General features: G+C 41.9%; 1 protein-coding gene across 1 annotated transcript in view; it reads right to left on the bottom strand.

Annotated features, from left to right (window-relative positions):
• Positions 1–4,750: 4,750 nt before the first annotated feature.
• Positions 4,751–23,723, bottom strand: part of ADRA1B (adrenoceptor alpha 1B) — a 42,108-nt gene continuing 23,135 nt past the window's right edge. Inside the window, exon 2 of the mRNA XM_089682863.1 lies at positions 4,751–13,311. Within this exon, the coding sequence (XP_089538989.1) occupies positions 12,761–13,311 (551 nt within the window). The 3' untranslated portion in view covers positions 4,751–12,760. The remainder of the gene's footprint in view (positions 13,312–23,723) is intronic.

The raw sequence follows: 23,723 nt of genomic DNA, 5'->3' as shown, positions 1-23,723 counted from the left end.
TCCAGGGTTCCCAATTTCTTCATCATTTTGTTGTCACACGGTCTTGAATTGGAAACTACAATGGAGAGATGCAAGTTCTAGATTTAACCTAAGAGTTATATTATGGATCTGGAGGTATCGAGGATGGGGGGGTGCACTTTTATTTTAAAATTGTTTTTGTTGCAAAAGCCTCCACTCCAAGAACTAGCAGTGTCAGATTCTGAGCTCCACAGACCAAAGTGCTGGAGAAAAGGTCACCAATTTAACAGAAATTGAAAAAAGTAGAATTACAGTAACCAACCAGAAACTATACGTCGTTGTTTTTCAAAGGTATCCCCATCCAAACCTAAATGAGGAGTTGTGGCTGTAATGAACCGGTGCTGAGATCTCCCTTTGCGTTGGCATTCACAGGCAAAGTTTGGCTTGTTTTGATTCAGGCTACTGTTGTCTTCTGTGGTGAATTCTCAAGATGGATCAGGACTTAAAAATGCAGTATTATTTTGACTCCAATAGATTCTCTATAAGATATGGAGAACTCATGCAAATCAGTGACAATGGTAGCTTGGCTTATCATAGCTGTTCCAGGGATGGGCATAAATCTTTCCACCTAGGACCTGGACAGCAGTAATAACTCAATTGAGAATTGAACACCACACTTTAACTAAAATTGAGAAACTTTGCAAAGTGTAATTAAAGGCAGAACTTTTTTTTCATTTTGGATAGAGTAAGGGAGGGATTTTTTTGCCATCTGTATCCTTCGAAGAGGTTTCCCTTAATTTTCTGTCCCATAGAAAAAACAGGAAGTGAGAGAAAATCTCTCCAAAGTGAGGGGAACACTGTGTATCACCAGGGTCAGCAGAACTAGAGTCCCCATTGGAAGTTTTCCCCTCGATTAGTGTTCTGATGTCAACTCAAAATTTGGGATTTTCTTTTCTTATCACTTTTGATAATAATAGTAAACAGGACAAATAGAGAGAGGCACAGGCAGCAATAAAAACTGACCGGTGTTCTAATCCCTCGTTAGTCTACCCAAAACAGAAAAAAAAATAGTTTTGCTGTTAGTTACTCTTTAAATCGGTTGTCAAGTTAATTTCTTTCCTACAATAAAAAAACATGTTTTTCTTACCTGCTCTGTGCAATGGTATCGCAAAGAGCAGCCCCAAACCTCCTCTTTTGGGGTCCCCCCGCCTGTTTTCTATGCTCCTCCTCTTCTGAGTGTGCCTATTGCTTCCTATGGTAGCACACGTGCAGGCTCAATCTTGACCCGAGCTGTGTGTGTCCATTAAAACAAACAGCGCAGCTTGGCCCCACCCCCTGCTCCCTCCTCACTGGATTTGACTGACAGGAGCAGGAGCCAGCTCTGTGAGTGAATAGAGAAAGGAGAGAAGTCCTACAGACAAGCAGAGCACTGGATCGATATTCAGGTAAGGACTCAGGTAAGTATTTGGGGATGGGGAGGAGGAGAAACAGGCACTGAAAGGGTTTTTACTAGGGATGCACGATATCATTTTTTTTTATCGCCAAGTACGCTTTTGGTCAAGTTCTCGCCAATACCGAGCTGCTGACCAATCAGATGCCGTCTATCCCGAACTGTCATCGCTGCATCCCACTGACACTCAGCATGGGATGCCTATGGGAAGATTTCCCGCACCTCTCCTGTGTGAACCTGGGCTATGACAAGCATGGGTTCACACAGGAACAGTAGACAAACCGCATGCGCTTTGGACAGGAATCTCATTCCTGTTCAAATTGCATGCTAATCTTTGAAGTGCAATTTGCATCCATTAACACAAATTGCACTGAAAAGTATCGATTAAGGTATCAGGAGTATTTTCAAGTACAAGTACTCATAAAAATACTTGGTATTGGCACCGATATCAATACTGGTATTGGTGCATCCCTAGTTTTTACCTTAAAATAAAGAACCTTATGACTTTAGAACCACTTTAGGATTGGAGTTGATTGTAAATTGGTATAAGGTAAATTTGATTAGTTACAACAATGCTCTGTGTTTTAGAAAAGTGAAACGCCAGACAAAAATGAAATACACAATCTATATACAGTATGGTACTTTGTCTTGTGATACATAACTCTTTGCCATACTGCACAGCAAAAGAGGTAAATTCCTTTTTTTTTCAATTCTGTGCAGCCTTTTTGTCACCTCTGTGCACCCAGTCTGCTCTTGCACACTGATTCAGTATAATCACCTTTAACGATCAGGAAGGTGACCCAGGCAGCGATTAGACATCAGACTTAAGCTGGTCAAAATTTGCTCAGTGGGTGGCCCTGTCGCAACATTCCTGCCCAACATTCTTCCAATGAACAAGTGAAGGAGCTAGACAGAAAATTATTGGCCGCTGGTGCCGGCATTCAGAAAACAATATCTGCAGTGGGAGATTGCACCTGTAGAAGCATGGATGGAGGAATCTGTTCAATGTTTTTTTTCCGTTGAACACAAAAAAAACCTTGTGTATAGCCAATTTTAAACCTAAACTCCTGGAAAGAAGCTAAATATTATTATTATATAGTATTTATATAGCGCCAAAGGTTTGCTCAGCGCTGTACAATACAGTGGGGGAAAGAACATGAGAAAATACAGTAACAAAACAGTACACGAGGGGTTTGAGGGCCCTGCTCCTTGGAGCTTACAATCTAATACACAGTTAAATTACATATATGACAGCTGTATTACCTGTCAGAAGACTAATATTTCTGTCCATTCACTCTAGAGATTTACACAGCTATACAACACAGCATAGCCCTGTCTGACCTGACTTTTGTCTGCTACAGTTAAGCCACACTTACAAGTCTTAGCCTCCTCCAGCCTGTTAGTGGACAGTGAAAAGATAAGCAGAGGACTACTGAGCTAATCTCTCTGTCACTCTTCTGTCTCCTCTTATCAGCATGCTCCCTGGTCTGCTACATAACTGTTTGGCTTCTTTTGTTGCTTCTTCTTCCCGTAGTCTGAGCTCTGCTGTAAACAGACTGCAAGAGGCTGAACCAGATCAAACTCAGGTACTTACATTGGTTTATATAGAAATGGGAATAGAGCTGCAACTCCAACAGCCCACAGCAATCATCAGGATGGGATAGAGAGCAGCGTGCATGGATAACTGCAGTACTATAGCATAGTAACAGTCAGTGTTAAAGTGTAAATCCAGCACCACAGCATCTCAAAAAATAAAAAAAAATCTATTTTATTTCATCCATCACATAAAACAGGTTACTGGCATTGATTCCTCTGTTATGTCATGGAGGAAATAAAATGGCATTTTTCTATTTTTTGAGATGCTGTGGTGCCAGATTTATACTTATATTAGTTGCATTAAATAAATAAATGTAATGATGTATTAGTGAATACAGAGTTTCATTAATGAGGAGCTCCAGTCTACCCCCAAAAAATTAAAAGTCAGCAGCTACAAATACTGTAGCTGACCTGTCAAGGAATCCAGCGCTTTCCTTACCCAAGAAAATTTTCCAATAGGCTTAAGATCCTGGTGTCAGCATGCTAACTAATGAAAAATGGTTGTGAATCCCATTTAATTTGTGCCTGTTATATCTGAACATCTTATCTGTGCAATGTATCAGAAGTGTGTGAATCCAAAGACTGGCTTAGAACCCCTGTCAAATTTTTATTGATATCTGGGTCCGTATTAGAGAGATTCACCCCTCTATTTGTCCTGGTTTTAACCCTTCCCTAAGTTATTAAAAGAATAAAAAAATAATAAAATTCCAATTTCAGACTAAATTGTTATTTATTTAATAACATGCACTGTTTTAAGAGGAAAAAAAAGCAGCCCTAGGTGCTGTATTTACCTTCAATGCAGAGCTGCCCCATGCAGTACCTCTTTTTCACCACAAGATGTCTTTAGTTGGCCAGTGTCATTCAGCCTGGGAGTGCAGGGTGTCATTGCCCTGTCCTATGAGGGAGTATCACCTTGGTCCCCTTTAATCATACAGTATTCAGGTCCTGATGTCAGCACCACTCTCTGCATCAGTGAGGACCACTCAGCCCCAAGAAACCTGAAGACTGATGGGTTAAAACAAAAACAATCAACAGGTTCTGCCACTGGGTATCCTATAGAAATATACAGGGCAGTGGAGAAGGGGTTACCTCTCCTCCTGTACCCTGTACGGGGCCCAGGCCAGCAGGGGGGCCCAGGCAGCTAGGTTAATTGGATGTGGGCAGGGAGGGTGATCAGCACTGTGAGTGGGTGTGTGTGTGTGTGGGGGCAATTACTGGAACCGATTACTGGAACAGATCCCATGTATGGCTTTCTCTGCAACAGCTGAAAACTGGCTTCTCCTCTCCCTCAGACTGGCTTTCAGCTGCTGCAGAGAGAGTCACACAGGGGATCAGTTCCTGTAATTGTCCCTGCTGCACCCATCGCCCTCCCTGTGCACCATATGCTTCCCCCTGCTGAGCAGGCCAGCCTGTGTGCCCCCCCCCCACCTCCGCAGTGCTTCCGACTTCCCTCCTCTCCTTCCCACTGCCAGCTGCAAGCACACAATAGGATCCTTCAGGACGGAAAGTGTGGGAAAGTTCCAGTAAATATGGCACATTTACAAGTTCCTTCCTTTTCTGAATGAACACGACGAGTGATCAGTACCGATCACTAACTGTTCATTCGTAACTGAAGCATAGTAAACTTTAGGGGGGGGGGCCCTGTCAGGTTGGCTGTATGAGACTGTATGGTTTCTAACAGCAGCCCTGGAAATATATATATATATATATATATATATAAAAATAAATATTTCATGCACACTGACCTAAAGCTTGTTATTTTATTAGTGTCATAAAGATATCATATTTACAATGCAGTTATATATAAATACCTTTAGGCTATTCACTGTGGGCAAACAAATTTGAAATTTATACAAGAAAACCCATTAAACAAACAAATGACACATAGATGATTATATATTCAATAACATTACATTAGATGTCCCATTAGGAAACTGTCACTATTTAACCAGCGTAATAAATAAGAAAACTGTCCACACCATGGGGGAGGTTCAATATGGGATTTGCAACACGTTTCTGGCAGTGTGTATGTAGCCAGATTCATGAAAACCCTGCAACATTTTCATTGTCACTACCAAAGTGTACAACAAAATCAAGTAGTTCTTATTTGGGAAACGTTTACTTTATGGTGCTATTGTTGTGACCAATTCATGAAGAAATACTGCCATATCGATGCTCAGGTAAATAAGACCTCTTCCATGTTGGAGAAAGTTGTTGTTTCACGAGTTTAATTATTGTGTCACATTTTTGTGACAATTTTGCAACAACATTTGTCTTTGAGGCCTAGGCCAGAATTTGTCTTTGAGTGGTAAAAACAGATGGTTGAGCTGCATTTTTACACCACCTTCCTAGGTAAAATAGGTATGTGTCACTGTTCTATATTAACCTTTTATGCCGTTTTATTCACTCTTGACTAAGAATAACAACTTATCTGACCCCCACATTACTGTTTGGGATATCAGTAATGAATTACTAGAGGGCTTTGTAAAAGTTCATAGTACAAAGAAAAAGAAAATGGTGTTAACTGGGGCCATCCCTAAACAGTCATTTTTTGACAGCACCGAATACCAACTTACAGCCAATCATTAAGGAGTGATGCTGTCACATGAGAGTCATTTTTGGACAGCACTGAATACCAACTTACAGCCAATCATTAAGGAGTGATGCTGTCACATGAGAGTAAGGGGAGCAACATACTCTGCATAGTTAGAAATACTGGGTGCTCATCATGGTGAATTTCTTTTAGGGCTCCTTTACACTTATGTTTGCCCTGTTAAGAGCGATCAATAGTAGATTATTTTTCAGAGGACACATGAAAGGAGGTGAGGAGGCATTATGTACCTACCTCACTACCCGTTTTAACCTCTAAAATCCTGCACTATGGGTGCATCCCCATTCACTTGTACTGCTCACCAAATGCAACAGGGAGGATTATTTTTGCTACAGCATGTGTATAACCCTGTACAGCTGCCTTTGCAGCTTAGATGGGGTGGTAAAAATGCAGCTCAACCATCTGTTTTTACAACCCCCCAACCACAAGTGTAAACCAGGCCTAAAGCAAAGAGAGGAGGGAGACAATTGTAACAGGCTAAGGCCCATTTTACATGGGCATTCCATCAGTCCATCTTTGACTCATGATCAAAAATGGAATGCAATATATCTCTATGGGCAGCTGGATTTTAGTGGATGTGCATCCATTTACATCTGGTCCATTCAGATTCCTTGGACAGAACTCAAGGCATTTGCATCCAGGCCTGATTTAAGGCGGGGGCACATCTGCTTACATCCAGCTGCTCATAGGGATTTCACTACTGCCTATGATTTTAAATCAGTACAAAGTGCCACATTTTCACACAGACCTACAAAATAAAAGCCAACAGTGCCACCTGCTGGCAGAAAAAGGTTATTCACATTGAACTCATGAAGTATGTGCTTTGGGATTTAACACCATTAAATGCTCCTCTTCCTTTATAATTCATGTTTCCTAATAACAGTTGTCACTGGGCTTAAGTCAGCTATCAACAAAGTAAATTGGACAACCTGAACTCAAAAAGTGAAGATTTGCTATATTACAGGGAACATTGTGGTTAAGCAGTACCCTGAAAATAGTACCTGTTGGCTGGAATTCCTCCAGAAAACCCAGTGCACTTCCCAGTATATGAGTGTGCTTAGGCACTCCTATGCCTAAAGCCTGATAACTATATATCTGCAGTGTGAGATTTGGCTCTGCTACCTCTGACTGCTAGTCTCAGGAGATTGGTGATGCCACTAGTGCACTGCTCACTGTTCTCCCTGCTGGAGGATCTAGCTTGAGGAAGCATACCCCTGCCTGTACCTAGATAGTCACCTCCAACATGAGAAACAATGCAGAACAAGACATGGTAAGTCTGTAAAAGGGAAAGATCAACTGCTGGAAGACCACAGGCAATGCGGGTGACTAGTCCCTTGCTTGTCCTTTGGGCGCAGCACCCCAAATTAATTTCCTCCTTAAAGAAGCACCCTGAAGTCAGTTAGTATTTAGGAGCCAGTGAGCAGGTTCTTGTTCTAAATACAAATAAAACAACTTATAAATACAGTATTTTAGGTCCATGAAGTGCCTGACTCCTGTATTAGCTAAGCCCTGATTTAAAGCCCACTTGAAGCCTCACACTTTAAATCTTTATAGTTTAGCACCTCTGCATATCATGGTTTCTGGCTGAATATTGCTTGGAAATGCTTTAATATAGTCCCTTTAAAAATCTGGTGATAGCAGTGAGACATCAGGAGATTCTTGCCATTCTGACCCTGAGCGGGATCCCCAAATGGGGATTGTTTGGAGAGTAAAAAAGTATTACTTCACAAAAAAAAACACACTTTGAATGGGACAAACAAATGTGAGAAAAATTAAAGTTTATCCAAAGCATGGGGGGGGGGGGGGCAGCCGGTGCCATTGCCCCCGGGCGCAACATTTAGAGTGGCACAGTCTGCCAGGCCACAAGTCCAAGGCGCAACAGCTGTAGCCCTCCAAGAGTTAAATTCCTCTCCTGCTGCTATAGGCTGCCTTTGACTGAAAGTTTCAGGTGGGTGGGTTGTCCCGCTGTGGTCTGCAGTCCCTTGTATCACAAAGCATTCAGGGAGTGCACAGCAAGGCTGCCGCAGGGCATACTTGGATCTCATTGTGTGCCATCGCCCGATCCCGGCACCCTTCCTCCCTCACCAGGCACAGGGAAACCACATGGAGGCACCCTGAGGAGCCAGTGTGGACTGAGAGCGCCAGGATATGGTTTAGGAGGAGAGCCCGACCCTGCAATGAGCACCGCTCTCTGGACACTGTGCACCGATCCCCACCTGTGACCGGCCTGGAGGTATGACTGCCAGGCTCAGCTCTGAAATATATCAAGCACAAGAGAAAGAGTAGAAGCAGGAGAATGGATGTCCCCCTGTATTGAGCAACACTGATCTAAGGTCTGTTTCAAGGTTCGGAAAGGGAAAATTGCACTGGGGGGTCATGTGACCTGGAGGGGGGGGCAGTTAGGATAATTGCTGGGAGGAGTGATGGGAAGGGAGGGAATTGTTAAGAGCATTTGTGCTGGGGGGGGGGGGTGATTTGGGAGGGGAGAGGATTTGTGCAAGGGGGAAGGGCGGTTGAAGGGTAAAGGATTTGTGCTAGAAGGAGGGGGGTTGGAGGGGGAGAATTTGTGTTAGAAGTGGGGAGAGGATTTGCTCTGGGAGGGGGGATTTGTGCTAGAGGAGGGGATTTGTGCTGGAAGGGCAGACTGGGGAAGAGGGGTCACAGAGATTTGTGCTATAAAGGGAAGGGATTTGTAATGAAGGGGTAAAGTAAGGCACAGAGTTTCCTAATATATATATATATATATATATATATATATATATACACACATACATACACTATATATAGCCAAATGTTTTGGGCCAGCCCTCCAAATCATTGGATTCAGGTGTTCCAATCACCTCCATGACCACAAGTGTATAAAATCAAGCAACTGGGCATGCAGACTGCTTCTACAAACATTTGTGAAAGAATGTGCAATAAGTCCATCTGTGAAATTTCCTTGCTACTAAATATTCCACGGTCAACTGTTAGTGGTATTATAACAAAGTGGAAGCAACTGGGAACAACAGGAACTCAACCACAAAGTGGTAGGCCACATAAAATGACAGAGCGGGGTCAGTGCATGCTGAAGCGCACAGTGCGCAAAAGTCGCCAACTGTCTGCAGAGTCAATAGCTAAAGACCTCCAAACTTCATATGGCCTTCAGATCAGCAGAACAACATTGCGTAGAGAGCTTCATGGAATGGGTTTCCATGGCCGAGCAGCTGCATCCAAGGCTTACATCACAAAGTGCAATGCAAAGCGTTGGATGCAGTGGTGTAAAGCACACCACACTGGACTCTAGAGCAGTGGAGACGTGTTCTCTGGAGTGAAGAATCACACTTCTCTGTTTGGCAATCCAATGGACGGGTCTGGGTTTGGTGGTTGCCAGGAGAACAGTACTTGTCTGACTGCACTGTGCCAAGTGTAAAGTTTGGTGAAGGGCGATTATGGTGTGGAGTTGTTTTTCAGGGGTTGGGCTTGGCCCCTTAGTTCCAGTGAAGGGAACTCTTAAGGCGTCAGCGTACCAAGATATTTTGGACAATTTAATACCCCCAACTTTGTGGGAACAGTTTGGGGGTGGTCCCTTCCTGTTCCAACATGACTGTGCATCAGTGCACAAAGCAAGGTCCATAAAGGCATGGATGAGCGCTTTTGGGGTGGAGGAACTTGACTGACCTCAACCTAATAGAACACCTTTGGGATGAATTAGAGTGTAGACTGCGAGCCAGGCCTTCTTGTCCAACAACAGTGCCTGACCTCACAAATGCGCTTCTGGAAGAATGGTCAAACCTTCCCATAGACACACTCCTAAACCTTGTGGATAGCCTTCCCAGAAGAGTTGAAGCTGTTATAGCTGCAAAGGGCGGGGCCAACTCAATATTGAACCCTACGGACTAAGACTGGGATGCCATTAAAGATCATGTGTGTGTAAAGGCAGTTGTGCCAATACTTTTGGCAATATAGTGTGTGTGTATATATATATATATATATATATACAGTATATATATATATATATGTTGGAAAGGACTACGGGTTAGGGGGCACGATACTTGCCTTGCCCTGGGCACTGGCAACCTACGCTACACCACTGATTCGAACCATTACATTAGTTCTTTCCCTTAAGGGTCCTTTCACATGAGCAATCCAATCAGGTTCACCTGTCAGTTTTTCAGGGGGACCTGATTGGATGGTCCATACATTCCTATGGACCGGGGGATGTGAATGGACTTGTGTCTACCGCATTGAAGGAAGCCGAGTCCATTTACTCCCAGCTGCCCATAGAGCCGAGCGGGCTTTGCCCATGTCCGCTATGTAGAAACTGAATGGACATGGACCTGTCACCTGCTCCACTCTGTTCCAATCAGCAGGGGATCTGTGAGGGTATCCCCTGCTGGTTGGTACGCAAACCACCCTGAAAGGACCCTTTTTTGCACCTGATAATCCTGTGAATAAGACACTTCCAGTATCCTATCCTAGGGTGACTAGGTTCACTCACTTTACTGCATAGAGTTGATGAGACTGCTTCTCTGATTGGTATTTACGAAGGAATTTTCAGATTTTTAAGATCAGTATTTACTGTGTTTTTATATAAAATTTTACTGCTGCTTTTTCTCTTTCTTCTCTCTCTTTATCTCCAGGGGAATGACATGTTTACAGAAGATAGCTTGCTAGTAAAATAAGACTGTGCTTTTTTGCGGCAAGATCAGCAGGTATTTCTGTATTTACTGAATATGTCTTTAGCCTAAAACTGAAAAATAATGCAGCTACCACATCTAAGAATTTGTGAGCTGCAATGGATTACCTTTTTATTCTGGGGTTTATATGTTCTTTAATGCTATGAAACCCAGGGGCATATTACTTGATGATCAGGGAATTATCAAATCTCACTGAGAAAAAGGAGCTGCCGATTCATATACATATTGGGGTCTACTGGATCTAAAATGGCCATATGGGATTCTATCCATCTGAGAAGTTTTTGTGCTTTCTAACCGTGGGTTTAATACTAGTAGTATGTTATAATTAAATGGTTCTTTTTAGCCTATAGATTGCCGATGAATTGTACAGGAACGTGCAGCACATTCCTGTGCAATTCACACATGATTAAGTGCAGTGAGATTTGAGCCCATTAATTTTGAATGGGCTCAAATCGCACTGCATTACACCAAAAGTAGAGCATGCACTGCTTTTGGAAATACACTGCAACTGGATCTCACGGTAGTTTTGTATCATGTTGCAGGCAATTTTTGCAAACTGCTTTTGGGGTGTTGTTAACATTGCACTGGCACCCATTGCAGATTGTAAGGGCAGTGCGCTTTGATTGTGGTGTGGGAAATGCACACGGATGACGGCTTTCCTGCACTGCATTCTATTGTGAACTGGCGCTTAATATACTGAGAACTTGGCAGACATCCAATAGTTGATTAACAGTTCATATGATGGTCTGGGAATTCACTTTGATGTAGCAAGCTAAATAGTTATTTTTTGTTTGGAATTTGAATATTTTAACATTTGGTAACTAGGTCTGAATGCTAAGGGTGCTTTTACACTGATGCAGTGTGGTTTTCCTACACCGTGGGTGTAGCATAGTATACCAATGGGTTTCATGCTGGTTTCCTGCACTTTGCCATAGGCCTGCAAGCAGGTCTTTTGGTGTGCTTTCAGAAAACACATCATAACCGCCCGATGCAATAGGAGTCTACGGCAAAACAGAGGTAACCTGTAAGAAACACATGGGTACACTGCGCTGCACCCTCAGTGTGGCAAAAACCACACTGCATCAGTGTGAACGCACCCTAAGAGGTATTCTAATTCTAGAACTGGAAAGAGAAAGAAAATGTGTTTTCAGTAAAAATGCTGCTTCTTGCCTTCACACTCCAGTGCTCAGTGCTGGCATTGCTGAGTAACATACATACTCCTCACCACAAGTGTCCTCACTCAGGGTTTTACCACAAAGAAGAGGATGGTCTTACCAGTTCTGGTACTGATTGCTGATTATTGAGCTCCATCTCATGGACTGCACAGTAATATTTGAACACTTTCATAAAAGGTTTTAGGCCTTATGCACATTGCATGTTTATCCCTGCTGCATAAGACTCCAGGGTTTAGGTGCGGGCAGGGGCAGACTGACCATTCGGGCACTGCTTGAGGGCCCGGGGTCTCTAGGGGGCCCCATGAGATGCCCTTGGTACCTTTCATAGGGTTTTTTGGGTGTGGTTTGAGTGTGGGCTAGGACACAGGGGCCCCATGATCTCCTATTGCCCAGGGGCCCATGAGTTATCAGTCCTCCCCTGGGTGCAGGTGGAAGGTACAGGTGCACCATCCAGCTCCAATGTGTCTGTGAGAGGCTGAGAATTGCTGCAGCTGGACGGGGCTGAACAGTGCACCGAGTGGTGCTTACACCCAGCACAGTATGCACCCAGGGATAAATGCCCAGATCGCAAGCTAAACGCCCAGTGTGCAGGAGGCCATAAGTGGAAAGTGGCAGTAAGACTTTAAAAGTGGACGTTGTTAATACAATGGTTGTCTGACTTAAAGTGTATATCTGGCCAAAACGTTATCTTTTATAGGTTTGAATAGAGCAGGGAGGGATTAAAACCCTTGTCAGATTTTTTATTTTTTATCTGGTGCTCTATTAGACTCCCCCCACTTAATGTCACAGCAATAATGGATTCACCAGACAAGAAGTGAGGGATAATCTTAAACAAAGACACTGACAGTACTAAAACATCTGACAGGGGTTCTACCTTCCCCCTAGTCTACTGAAAAAATTTTGATTTGTGTCTGTGCTGCTCTTGGAGATTTCCCCTCGCTCCTAGTTCGGTAAATCCATAGTCACCAGGATTGTGAGTCAGAGGATAGCTCTCAAAGGAAATACTAAATAACAGCAAAGGCAGAGATTCTCATTCTTCCATATGCTATCTAAACCCGCCCAAAAAAATTGATAGGCATAAACAGTACTTTAATATCTATTTTTGTACTTCAAGTGGGCTTTAAGTTGACTTTTATTAAACCTCCTGCTGTTTTTGAAAGTCACTGAGTTTTGTTCCCTTTAAAACCTACTATTCAGACCTGTCCAAGCAGCTCAGATTATCAAAAGAGCTATAAACACCCACTAGTACAAGTATGTGGCATTTTACAAATTTAAGCCTGCTAAATGGCTATTATCTAAAATGAATAGAATCCTGCCCTACAATCAGACTGGAGTTGGCTTTAGACCCACTGTAGTCTTGTTCTGTATTGTCAGTGCCATGTCCATTATAGTCTGAAGCCCCCGGGAAAATGAAGACACCTTGCGATTTGTCCTGCATATTGGATTCTGAAGTCTGTTTTTGATCCAAGTCTACAGGGATGTAAGAAGGCTTACAATCTCGAGAACTGCTCTCTTTTCTCAGTGACCTGCTCTTGTAGCTCGGGCTTGGAGTGATGGATGTTACTGTCCTCTGGCTACCATTGAGAAAGTGTCTGTCATCCATGGACTCCTTACGTGAGTGGGTTGAGTTGCTACTGCTTCGAGGGCGGTACAGGGATCTCCGCAAAACAGACTGCCTTCTGCTGTTCCCCCACTGACACCTTACAATTCGTATAAAGGCTCTCTTGAACTCTTTGCTGGAGCAGGGGTAGATAACTGGGTTGATGCAGCTGTTGAAGTAGCCAAGCCAGAAGATGACTTTCTGCACTGTTTCTGGAGGTTCCAATGTCTTGAAGATCGAACCTGCAAGTAAGCAAAGATAAAAGTCCTGAAATAAAAACACTGGTTGTTTGGAAATGAGGCATATTATTCTCAAAGAATAAAATCACTAAATACACCCAATTAACTTCAAAGAGGGGCTAAACTCTAGAAGCAGTGTACCCCCAAAAAAGGCAAACAGAAGGCAAAAGGACTAGTCACCAGTATTACCTGTGGTTTCCCTACAGCTGATCTTTCCCCATTACTGACTTACCATACCTTGTTCTGCACTGTGTCTCTGTGTGGAGCCGGGCCATATTGGTGGGAGCAGGGAATTGCTTCCTCATATCAGAGCCTCCAGCAAGGAAAACAGTGAGCAGCACAGTAGTGACTTTAGTAAACCTCACTTTAAATCTCCTCTGGCTTTACCACCTTTAGACATAAGAGTGCCTAGGCACATTCATATACCAGCAAGTGCACTGCTATTTTGCAGTAAAATGTCCAGACAAAAGGTTGATTTTTCAGAGCACTGCTTAGGCACAATTAAGATTTCTAGATGTTCCCTATAACATAGAAAATCTTCATGTTTTGAGTTCAGATCAACATAAATGCGAACTACTGATTCCTATAAAAGTAGAATTTATGGATTTATTGGATGAAAAGAAGATCAACATTAATGATATTGTATTCAAGAAACGGATGTCTTTTTTCACAAATTGTTTGTGGAAGTTCTCACTCACGTGGACTTTAAATACTTTATTGTTCCTCACATGGAACGTATATGATATCACTTATATGTATCACTTTGCACATTTTATTGTGTATTTATAGTTGTCTACACGATTATTATGTTTGTTTACACAGAATTTTTCTTCCACACATAGCACAACATTTAATTGCTATTTAACATCTATATTGTTGTAATCAAAAACGGAAATCATTAAATGTATAGTGTCACTTTAGGCCTTGTTAAAGAATATTTATATATGAATAGTAGATGAGAAGACAATTCTTGTCATGTTTCTTAGACCAACATTCCACTTCATCGGGAGAAGGATGGAAGTAGTTCTTTAAAATAATTTTAAAAAAATGATTATGGTGGTGGCATTGTGCCAGCACAATGAAGCTGGGATTTTTAAGAAATACATTTTTCAGCAATAAGATGAGCAGTGGTGTTGACCAAAGCTGCCCAACAATTTTATTGGTGGCGGTTCCCAGCAGGGAGATCCTACTGCCAGACAGTATCAGGGGTGAGATTTCCCTTCCTGTGAAAGAGGAAAACCTGTTAAATTCCTGGGGCTGTAGAATTTATTTAGGTTTTGGCATTCCATTTTCCAGCACAAATATTGGTACTTCAGTATGGCAGACGTCTGCAGCATTTTACACTGGCGTTATGAATCACAGTTCCAATTCAGAGGTTTCATGTGTCACCTTCACCCTTATTAAAATAAAGACTTGTCCTGGATTTATCTCTGTGTTTCTGTTTCTGCTGCACAGTTTATTTGCTGAGCTAAAAAATCAAGACTTTCCAAATCCTTTTCCCATTAATCAAATGCCTCAAACCTTTGTTTTAATTAAAGCTATTTTTAATTATACAGGACCAAAATGCGTGGGACTGTTGTGGATATACACTCACCCCGTTATCCAGAGGTCTGGCAGCCTGTCAAGAAATTACTTCACCTAACAAACTTAGAATAGTTGAATTATTGTCTTGTAAATGGCATCTAGCGGATTTTAAAATGTGCCAATATATTTGTCTGCTATAAAACCTAAAAGGATCTTTGAATGTCCCAACACTAATGATCAGATCATCAGTCATTTTTTTTCAACCAGCTTACACATCTGCAGGATAGTGAAAGTCAGACAGATATATGTTTGGGGCTGGTGAATGTCTACTTAAATCATTACAGAATAATAAGACTTTTCCGATGTGAGGAAACAGTCAAGGTCTGACTAATGTGATAGTGACCACCAGGGGTGGACTGTCAACTCATGGGGCCCCCGGGCAATAGAAGATCATGGTGCCCCTGTGTCCTTGCCCAAACTCAAAAAAGCCTATGAAAAAGGTACCAGGGGCATCTCATGGGGCCCCCTACTGACTCCGGGCCCTCGGGCAGTGCCCGAGTTTCCAAATGGTCAGTCCGCCCCTGGTGACCACTTGCCATGGCTGAGTTTATAAATGTTCTTTGCTAAGCAACTGCTCAGTAGAGAAAAGGTGATGCTGCTTTTACTGTAAATGGATACTGTGATGGACCGACTGGCACCCTGACTGGGTGCTTTCATCAGAGAACTGCTTCCTCACCGCTAGGACACAGGACATTGCACCCAAGAACTAGACGGTACCAGCTTAGGTGCAACTGGAACTCTTTATTGAACAGAAATACAGGTTCTTATACACTTTAAAAATACGGCAGTCCCCACATGAACAATTAAAACAAATATTACATATACATCCCGCACTGAATAGGTAACGAGGTGAGGTTGACACAAGACCCGTCCCATCATGTAGGAACCTCCAAGAGGACTAGCCAACAGGCAGAAACAATAGGTGACTCAATTAACACAATTAACAATGGGACAAAGACACACCAGTAAACACATAACACCTTAATAAACATATTACAGAAAGAGACTTCAGCATCAGATTGTTTTGAGCTGATTATATTAACATCTGTTGTGAATCTCTGAGTCTAGGAGGGTATTGAAACAGTCAATGTTGGTTTGGGCACAGAGACTCCAAATCTGTACCCGGGTCCTCCAGTTCTCAGAGTCTATGTGTTTTAGGGAGACATGGACTTAAATCCGAACTAAAACTACTCCAAAAGGTCCCCCAGTTGGGTCTCTCATCCATGCTAGGCAGTGTGATAAACACAACCTACTACTTAACAACTTCCCATCCACCCTGTAGCAGAAATACTGCTGCAGGGCAGTACAGGTGTGCAAAATCACATATATATACATGATTTTGCAGTTCCGGGTAGGAGGCATGCGCATACCTCACGAGCGTCCTACCCGCGCCACCACTCGCGGCTGTGGCTGTCAATCGCCAGGTAATTACTCATTGATGCCCAGTGACGTCCGATGATCTCCGAATGGGAGGAGAACTGTTTTGTTTACTAACAGTTCTCCCTGTCAATTTGGGTACACTGCTTTGGATGGCTGTGCACAGCACAGTCATCCAAAGCAGTGTGCTTACAGTGAAGCACACTGACACAGCCCCCTAGTAAAACACTCCCTGCACAGTTAACCCTTTGATCTCCCCTCATGTTAACCCCTTCCTGCCCAGTGCCATTAGTACAGTGTCAGTGCTTTTTTTTTTTAGCACTGATCACTAAATTTGTGTCACTGGGGATGTCAGAGACACCAAGTCAGTTCCCCCCCCCCTGTCAGAATGCCCGCCGCAGTCCCGCTATAAGTCGCTGATCGCTACCATTACTATTAAAAAAAAAATTCCATATCTATACCGCCATTTGTAAAAGCTAAAACTTTCATGTAAACCACTTAATTTACACGTATTGGGATTTTTTTTTTAGCAGAATACATTTTGGCCTAAATTTATGATGAAATTAGATTTTTAACATTTTTTTACTAGACATGTTTAATAGCAAAAAGTCCAAAATATTGTTTTTTTTCTCAAAATTGTTGGTCTTTTTTTTCATAGCGCAAAAAATAAAAATCGCACAGGCGATCAAATACCACCAAAAGAAAGCTCAATGCGTGAAAAAAAAAAGGACAAATTTAATTTGGGTGCAGCTTTGTATGACTGCGCAATTGTCAGTTAAAGTAACACAGCACTGTAACACAAAAAATGGCCTGGTCAGGAAGGGGGGTAATTACTCAGGAGGGCAAGTGGTTAACATACATGGTATGTGGGCATAAACACCTACCTAGTCCACATTTACTGCCACTGGATCTGGGTTCTTCGGCACAGCTTCTCTAATTTTCTTTTGGGTCAAAACATTGCAGGTGCCAGCAGCCAGTCAGCTTCAACGAGGGGAAAGGATGGGAGTGGCTTGCATAGGCTATGTGTTTGTAGTTTGTATGGAAGCAAGCCTACTTAGGACTAGTCCCGGCTGGGAGCACACATGCACGGTTGTCCCCAGAGAGAGAAGTCAACTGAAGCAGCAGGAAAGATTAATTTCTCAACACAGGATCCTAGGAAAGCTGAGGATCCCAAATCCTATAAGAATGTATTTCTGCATAGTGCTTCAACAGCTGCTTGCAAGATCCCACTTTGAGGCCCAGGTACCATAACTCTCTACATTTCTGTGGAAGATGTCTTGGAAAGTATAAAAACGAAGTTTTTTGACTTGCATCTGAGTACAGATTTCTGGGAAAAACTGTGATCCAATCATGAGATTTTTTGGAGGTGTTTTGTATACTTCCAGGTTGTCATTTTGCGAGGAAGCAACATTTGATTTTAAACAGCTTTAGAAAATGACAGCAGCTACCATTTAAAATGACTAGTTGAGCAATTGAATAAGGTTTATAACTTGTTCAGCAAAAGTGGAGTTTTGCTTTAATGGGAACCTTTCAGGGCAGAATTATTGGAATTGCCATTGCTGACTTGTTCAAGCAAAGGCTAAAAGGCTTTCATGTTTATTGTTATTTTACTACTCGGTGAGCCACTGCCCTGGAATAAGCATGTGGATATCAACTGTCCTGACACTTAACTGGCTGCATACATGTTCCAGGACTCACAAAGTACTAAGCAAGCATAAGAATACATAAGGATGACAGCTCCAAGTCAGCAACGGTCTCGTCCATATTATCTCCCTAAAATGTTCCTTTTAAAATTCACCTGTTGGCTGTGTGCAGTGGAGGAACTCATGGTATGCCCTGGACTATGAGTGGAGGCTGCTGTGTTTTGTAACAGGACATAGTGGTTCTTGGCCATTGGAACAGCTTATGAATTTCAAGCTAAATATGTTCTATCTGGATCTCTTTTTACCCAGACAATGTATCATAAAACCAGACAAATGTCAACCAGGAGAAGCCAACACTAATATAACCCTAGAAGGAGAGATTACTTCTCCCTGAAATGTATCCCAACCAGTGCACGTAATGCGAGTTCCACACCAAAAATAGTTCAATATACATACATGAGGTTAAACTGACCAGCATTTTCAGTAGATTAAATATATAAGGGGTCAGTCCACCCAAACCTGTATTTCAGGGTCGATTCTCACAACTGTACCCGGATGTGACGCAAATTCAGTTAAAAACAGCTGGATCCCTTTAGTTGCAATACTGCAATATATAAAAACGTTAAATACCTAAAGCTGAACTCAGGGCAGCAGCTAAGTACTCAAATGAAATACATATATGGGTTCTATTTTACCTGCCAAAAGATTTATACCCTTCCAGACTGTACAGCCAGGCTGTATGACCAGATTTTTCTCAGCTGCAGTTAAACAGCACAGCCTGGGATTTCACAGTGAAAGGGCAGCAGTAGACTGATTATATCATGCACTTTTCTAGACTTCTAGAAATTGTGTTTCTTTTCAGCACATGTGTATGAAGCTGTAGTCTGAGTTATGTGCAAAGGATTATGTTTAAAATCATTTAAAATTTAGAGATATATACTAGCTGCATTAGAGAAGTAGGGTCAAAGCTCTTTTGGCCCCACTTCTCCTATGGATTACAGGAGTGCACCAGAGCCAGTCCAGGCTCTGGAGAGATCCCAATCCCGAGCCTGAGCCAGCCTCTCCTGCCCCCTCCACAGCCAGGTTCTCCCCAGTAGGGGCAGAGCAGAGTGCCAATGACTGACAGTCAACGGCTCTTTGCTCACTAAAGCCCAAGAACTGAGCATGCAGTGGTCCTTGATCGATCAGTTCTCAGTCTTAGAGGAGGCAAGGGACAGATTCAACATTGGACTGATCCTGCATCCACCTAGGTGAGCATGACTGTTTTTTTTAATCCCAAACTTTTCTTTTACAAAATACACCAGATTATTTTTATATGATACATTACTACACTCGGTGGTGTTCTTTGCTATATTAAATTCAGCTTTAAAACTTACAGTATATATTTAATTCAATAAAATACATTAAAGACAGAGAAAAGGACAGGAGTTTACTGACATACTATTAAATAAAAAACATCCCTCTTCGCTATATAAGTTGTAATTTTAGGCTTTAAGATCTTGGCATTGGTAGATCTGGGCACCAACATTCCGGTAAGTGTGCACTGTTAGGAATTAATCAAACAATAGCTCCTTATTAAAACCATATTCAAAAATTACAAAGCACTTCTGTGTTTCCAACTTTTTTATTTAGTAAAATCTATGACTAAAGGAGGGAAAAGCCTGGAAAAATTTTTTTTAAGTGTAGGTAAATAAACAGTTTGGCTTTCATGGTGTAAACCTAAATATGTGGTCTTTATCTTATGGATTTCTAAGAATGTTATATGACTGCAACTTCATTCACTCTGCTGGTTACTGGCCACCAAAATTTTTTAGACTAGACAGGTGTCTGTTTATATTTACTCTTTCTTACATCTAGCTTAACTTGTTGTTTGTAGTTCAGTTAAAGTATAACTAAAGGCAAAAGTTTTTTTTTAGATTTTGGTTAGAGCTTTGGATTGAGTGATCACCAAAACAGGAATAGAGGTGAAGTTTTCCAATGCGGACACCAGTTATGGTGACTCTGGTGACTACCGGGGATTTCCTATTACTTTCTGTTTTGGCTACGGGACAGGAAATGAAAGGAAATCTCTCCAGTGGGACAAAGATAGCATGAAATTCTGATGAGGGTCATAACTCTACAATGAAAAAGAAACAAAACATTTTGTCTTCAATTATACTTCAAGGGTTATGTAAGTATGAGGGCAGGAGTGCTCAACCTTTTGAAGAGTGAGGGCCACTTAAGTAATTTGGTAACCAGTTACAGGCCACAATGAGCTATGGGGTTTTACCGTCCAAAAGCTGCAAATGTAAACAAGCCCTTACTGTTCTGAGCCCCCTATAAGGCTGCTTTCACACTGATGTACTGCGGTTTACCCTGCAGGTTAGCTGCACTGAGCCATAGACTTCTATAACGTCTTGCGAGTGTGGTGCACTTTCTGAAAACGCACCAAAACTCGTGAATTCAGGAGTTTCAGTGCACTTCAGAAAGTGCACCAAATTCACAGACTATAATAAAAGTCTATTGCTCAGTGTCTCCTCCTGTGAGAGGAGCTGGCGCTACAGAGGAAGCATCAGCTTATGTGGTTCCTGATCCTGCAGCTGCCTTTGCTGCCGATGCTGGCTCCATGCACTCCGATGCTCTGGGATGGAGGGTGGGCAACCCTTTGATCGTGATCTAGGCTTGCTGATCCACCATCTCAGAGCATGGGCATGCACTTCACCAGTTTGAGGTCGCGGGTCACATCAGAAGGCACTGCGGGCCACAGCTTGAGCACCCCTGGGTTAGGGAATACATTTAAAAGTCTACTGTTGTTGTTTTAATGTTAACTGACGGGGTTCTCTTTAAAGAATATAGGAAACATAACTGATCCATAATAATTACCTGATCAGCATGCTGATTATCTATTGTATATATATGTCCACATACACATCCCAGTTAGGGCAGAAATAGATAGGTTAACAGTCCAGAGTTTATGAAGACCGCATTCCTATAATTTATTTATAACTCCTTACTTTATTAATAGTTTAAAGTGCATTTGATCTTACTTATTCTCCCTGTATATCATGCCAAAGTGTCTAAAATAAACCTAAATCCAATTTATTTAGAAAATTTACTATCATAACATTTGCAGTTATTATGGCAACTTGTATCATCTTGCTTCTTATTTTTTTTTGGTGTCACATACAGTAGACAGTGGACAGTACATGAGCAAGTAAAAATGACATTTAATTTTCTGGTCAACGGCACAGTAATAGAAAGCCAAAAGATATAAGGGCTGAATTTTGTAATTTCTATAGGCCCAGGGTGCAAGTCAAAGCACAAAATTATTACAGGGTTCTACAATAGATTTGATCATTTACAGTGATAGCAAAATCTGATGCATAGAGGCACATGCCAAGTACTGACTGGTCAAATTGTTTTGAAATATTATCATTTTTTTGAGTGGTACATAACGCAGAAAAGAAAAGTTAATAAACAATTGGTAGACATTATAAGGCAACGGAGATTTGGTGGGGGGTAAAGAGTGAGAGTATAAGTTTAAAAAGTCAAGGGTTGAGGCACCACATGTGCACCACACTAAATAGACATGTTTGGTGGCATATAGGGAGGAAGAGAGGAATTAGCAGAAGAGAAAGTGGACTAGAACAAGGGAAAGGTAAGTTAAGAAGACAAATGGAATAGAGTAGGGAGTATAAGAAAGATGGGAAGAAGGGAGAGTCACCTGTAGCAGGAGTCTTCTAACTTTTCAGTACGAGGGCCATATTGTATATTTTAAATTAATACATACGTTTTACTTTGAGTGTTTTTCGTAATCTACATGATATGATTTATATCAACAACAAAAATTCAGGAAAGCAAAGCAAAGAAAACTTGAGCCCATGAGAGTTCCCCCTTACATCAGGGCCGCCATCAGAATCCCCTCCTACTTTGGAGTCCCCGTGAAAATCCCCCTTTCATCGGAGTCTACCCTTATATCAAAGTCTCCTTTTACATCAGAGGCCAAGATAAAATCTTGCAGTGGACCGAATTTGGAGCAACTCCACCATATGTGGATCATTGTGCCAGTGGAGGTTAGGAAATGCCAGCAAAATTCAGGAACATTGGGGAAAATCCTATGTTTTAGGTGGGGACATCTATACCATCTTATAAGTATTTTACAGTTCTTCTACATCTGTAAATGTGCAACCAGGTTCTCTTTCCCGATCTTACATATAGTTTGGATGTTCAGTGTAGATCTGGGATCAAAACATTTAATAGAGAATTAAGACAGTATGTGAAAAGACAGAGGGTTGTAGGCTGAGAGACTCAATTGGGAGGAGATCTCTTTGTAAATTATCATGGGTTCGTAGGTAGGCTTAGGAGTTCCTGAGGTAAAAATATGATAACAAGCACCCAGGTGAGGTATCTTAAGCTGACCATACGTGGATCGACGTTCATCCGGTTCAGCAAGAACCAGCTGAATTTCAATCTATGTATGGACAGAAGGGTTGTACAGAAGTCAATCTACTGATCGACTTCTATACAACCACCCTGTCGGATTTTTGCCTCTCGATTGGCTATAGCTGGCAGCACTGATCAGTGTATTCTGACGGTGAGGAAGTCTCTCTGCTGTTAGGATACACAGTGGAAGGATTCCCCCATCCACATGGAATGTGTGGATGGGGGAATTGGGTAATTTGTTTCTGTTCAATCCACTGGCTTAAGGAAAAAAAATGAATCATCTATGGGCTGCTTAAGTCTTCTGTGAGCAATCTGAAAGCTTCCAGGCCAATGGTATTTAAATTGTGGTGTAGAGAAAATGGTTTGGAAGATGGCCATCCAAAAAAGGAAGGACAAGACAACCATAGGAAAGCAGTGGCATCATTGCTTCTACACATGCTTATATTTTAACTTCTGTGTATTTAGAAAGGCATCTCAGATCTTGAGTAATGGTGGGATGCATACAGTCACAATCTTTGATAATGGGGAGGCAAGACCAACTGTTTATGGGGTGGGGTTAAAATCTAATTGACTGACCTAGTCAGCTGGGAGGCCTTGTAATAAATTTCTTTCAGATTGTTATAATTCTAAATGTCGAAGACATGAGCCACCCATCTGTTTCGGCTTGACTTAAACATTATAACGCCGAAAAGGAGGAGAGCTGGTCCAAATATAACATATTGGTGTGGACTTCAGTGTATGGAAAAAGGGTTTATGGACATCAATATGGGTAGTTCGGAACATGTAGAAAAGGTGAGGAAGAACTTCTATCTTATAAAGGGCCATCCTACCAAACAAGGTATGTGTAAGCTTGGACAAGTCTTTCAGTTGTTGAGAAATAAATGTCAGGAAGGGCTTATGACTGAGATCCAAAAGATGTTCCAAATGGGATAGGACATATAAACCTAAATATTTATTAGCCATAGATTGCCAAGAAAATGGAAAAAAAGATGGAATTATCTACATACCTGCGTTTGTGGGAGAGAAAAATTCAAGGCATCTGAGTTGTTCATCGTTTTGAAGTTGCTAAACTGTCCAAACATGTTAAATTCCTGTATTAAGGGTGGGAAAGCAACAGTGGGGTTCACAATACAGAGAAGAAGATTATCTGCATAGAGGCTAAGTTTGTATTCATGCTGGTTGATCATGGGGCCTCTAATGAAAGGGATGTTGTTGCAAATGACATTGGCCAGGTGCTGCATAGCTAAAACATACAAATAAGGGAACAAGAAGCATCCTTGGCAGGTGCCGTGTTAAATGAGGATGGAGTTTGAGGCAATGCCATTTACTCTAACCCAAACGGTTTTGGGTTTATAAAAGGCCAGAGATTCATTGACAGGATGGGTGGAA

The sequence above is a fragment of the Staurois parvus genome, unplaced genomic scaffold (assembly GCF_062004578.1).
Source record: "Staurois parvus isolate SC_StPar_1 unplaced genomic scaffold, SC_StPar_1.0 ptg000298l, whole genome shotgun sequence".
NCBI classification, from domain to species: domain Eukaryota; kingdom Metazoa; phylum Chordata; class Amphibia; order Anura; family Ranidae; genus Staurois; species Staurois parvus.
Note: the sequence above shows the minus strand (reverse complement) of the source record. Positions and strands in the feature narration are given on the sequence as shown.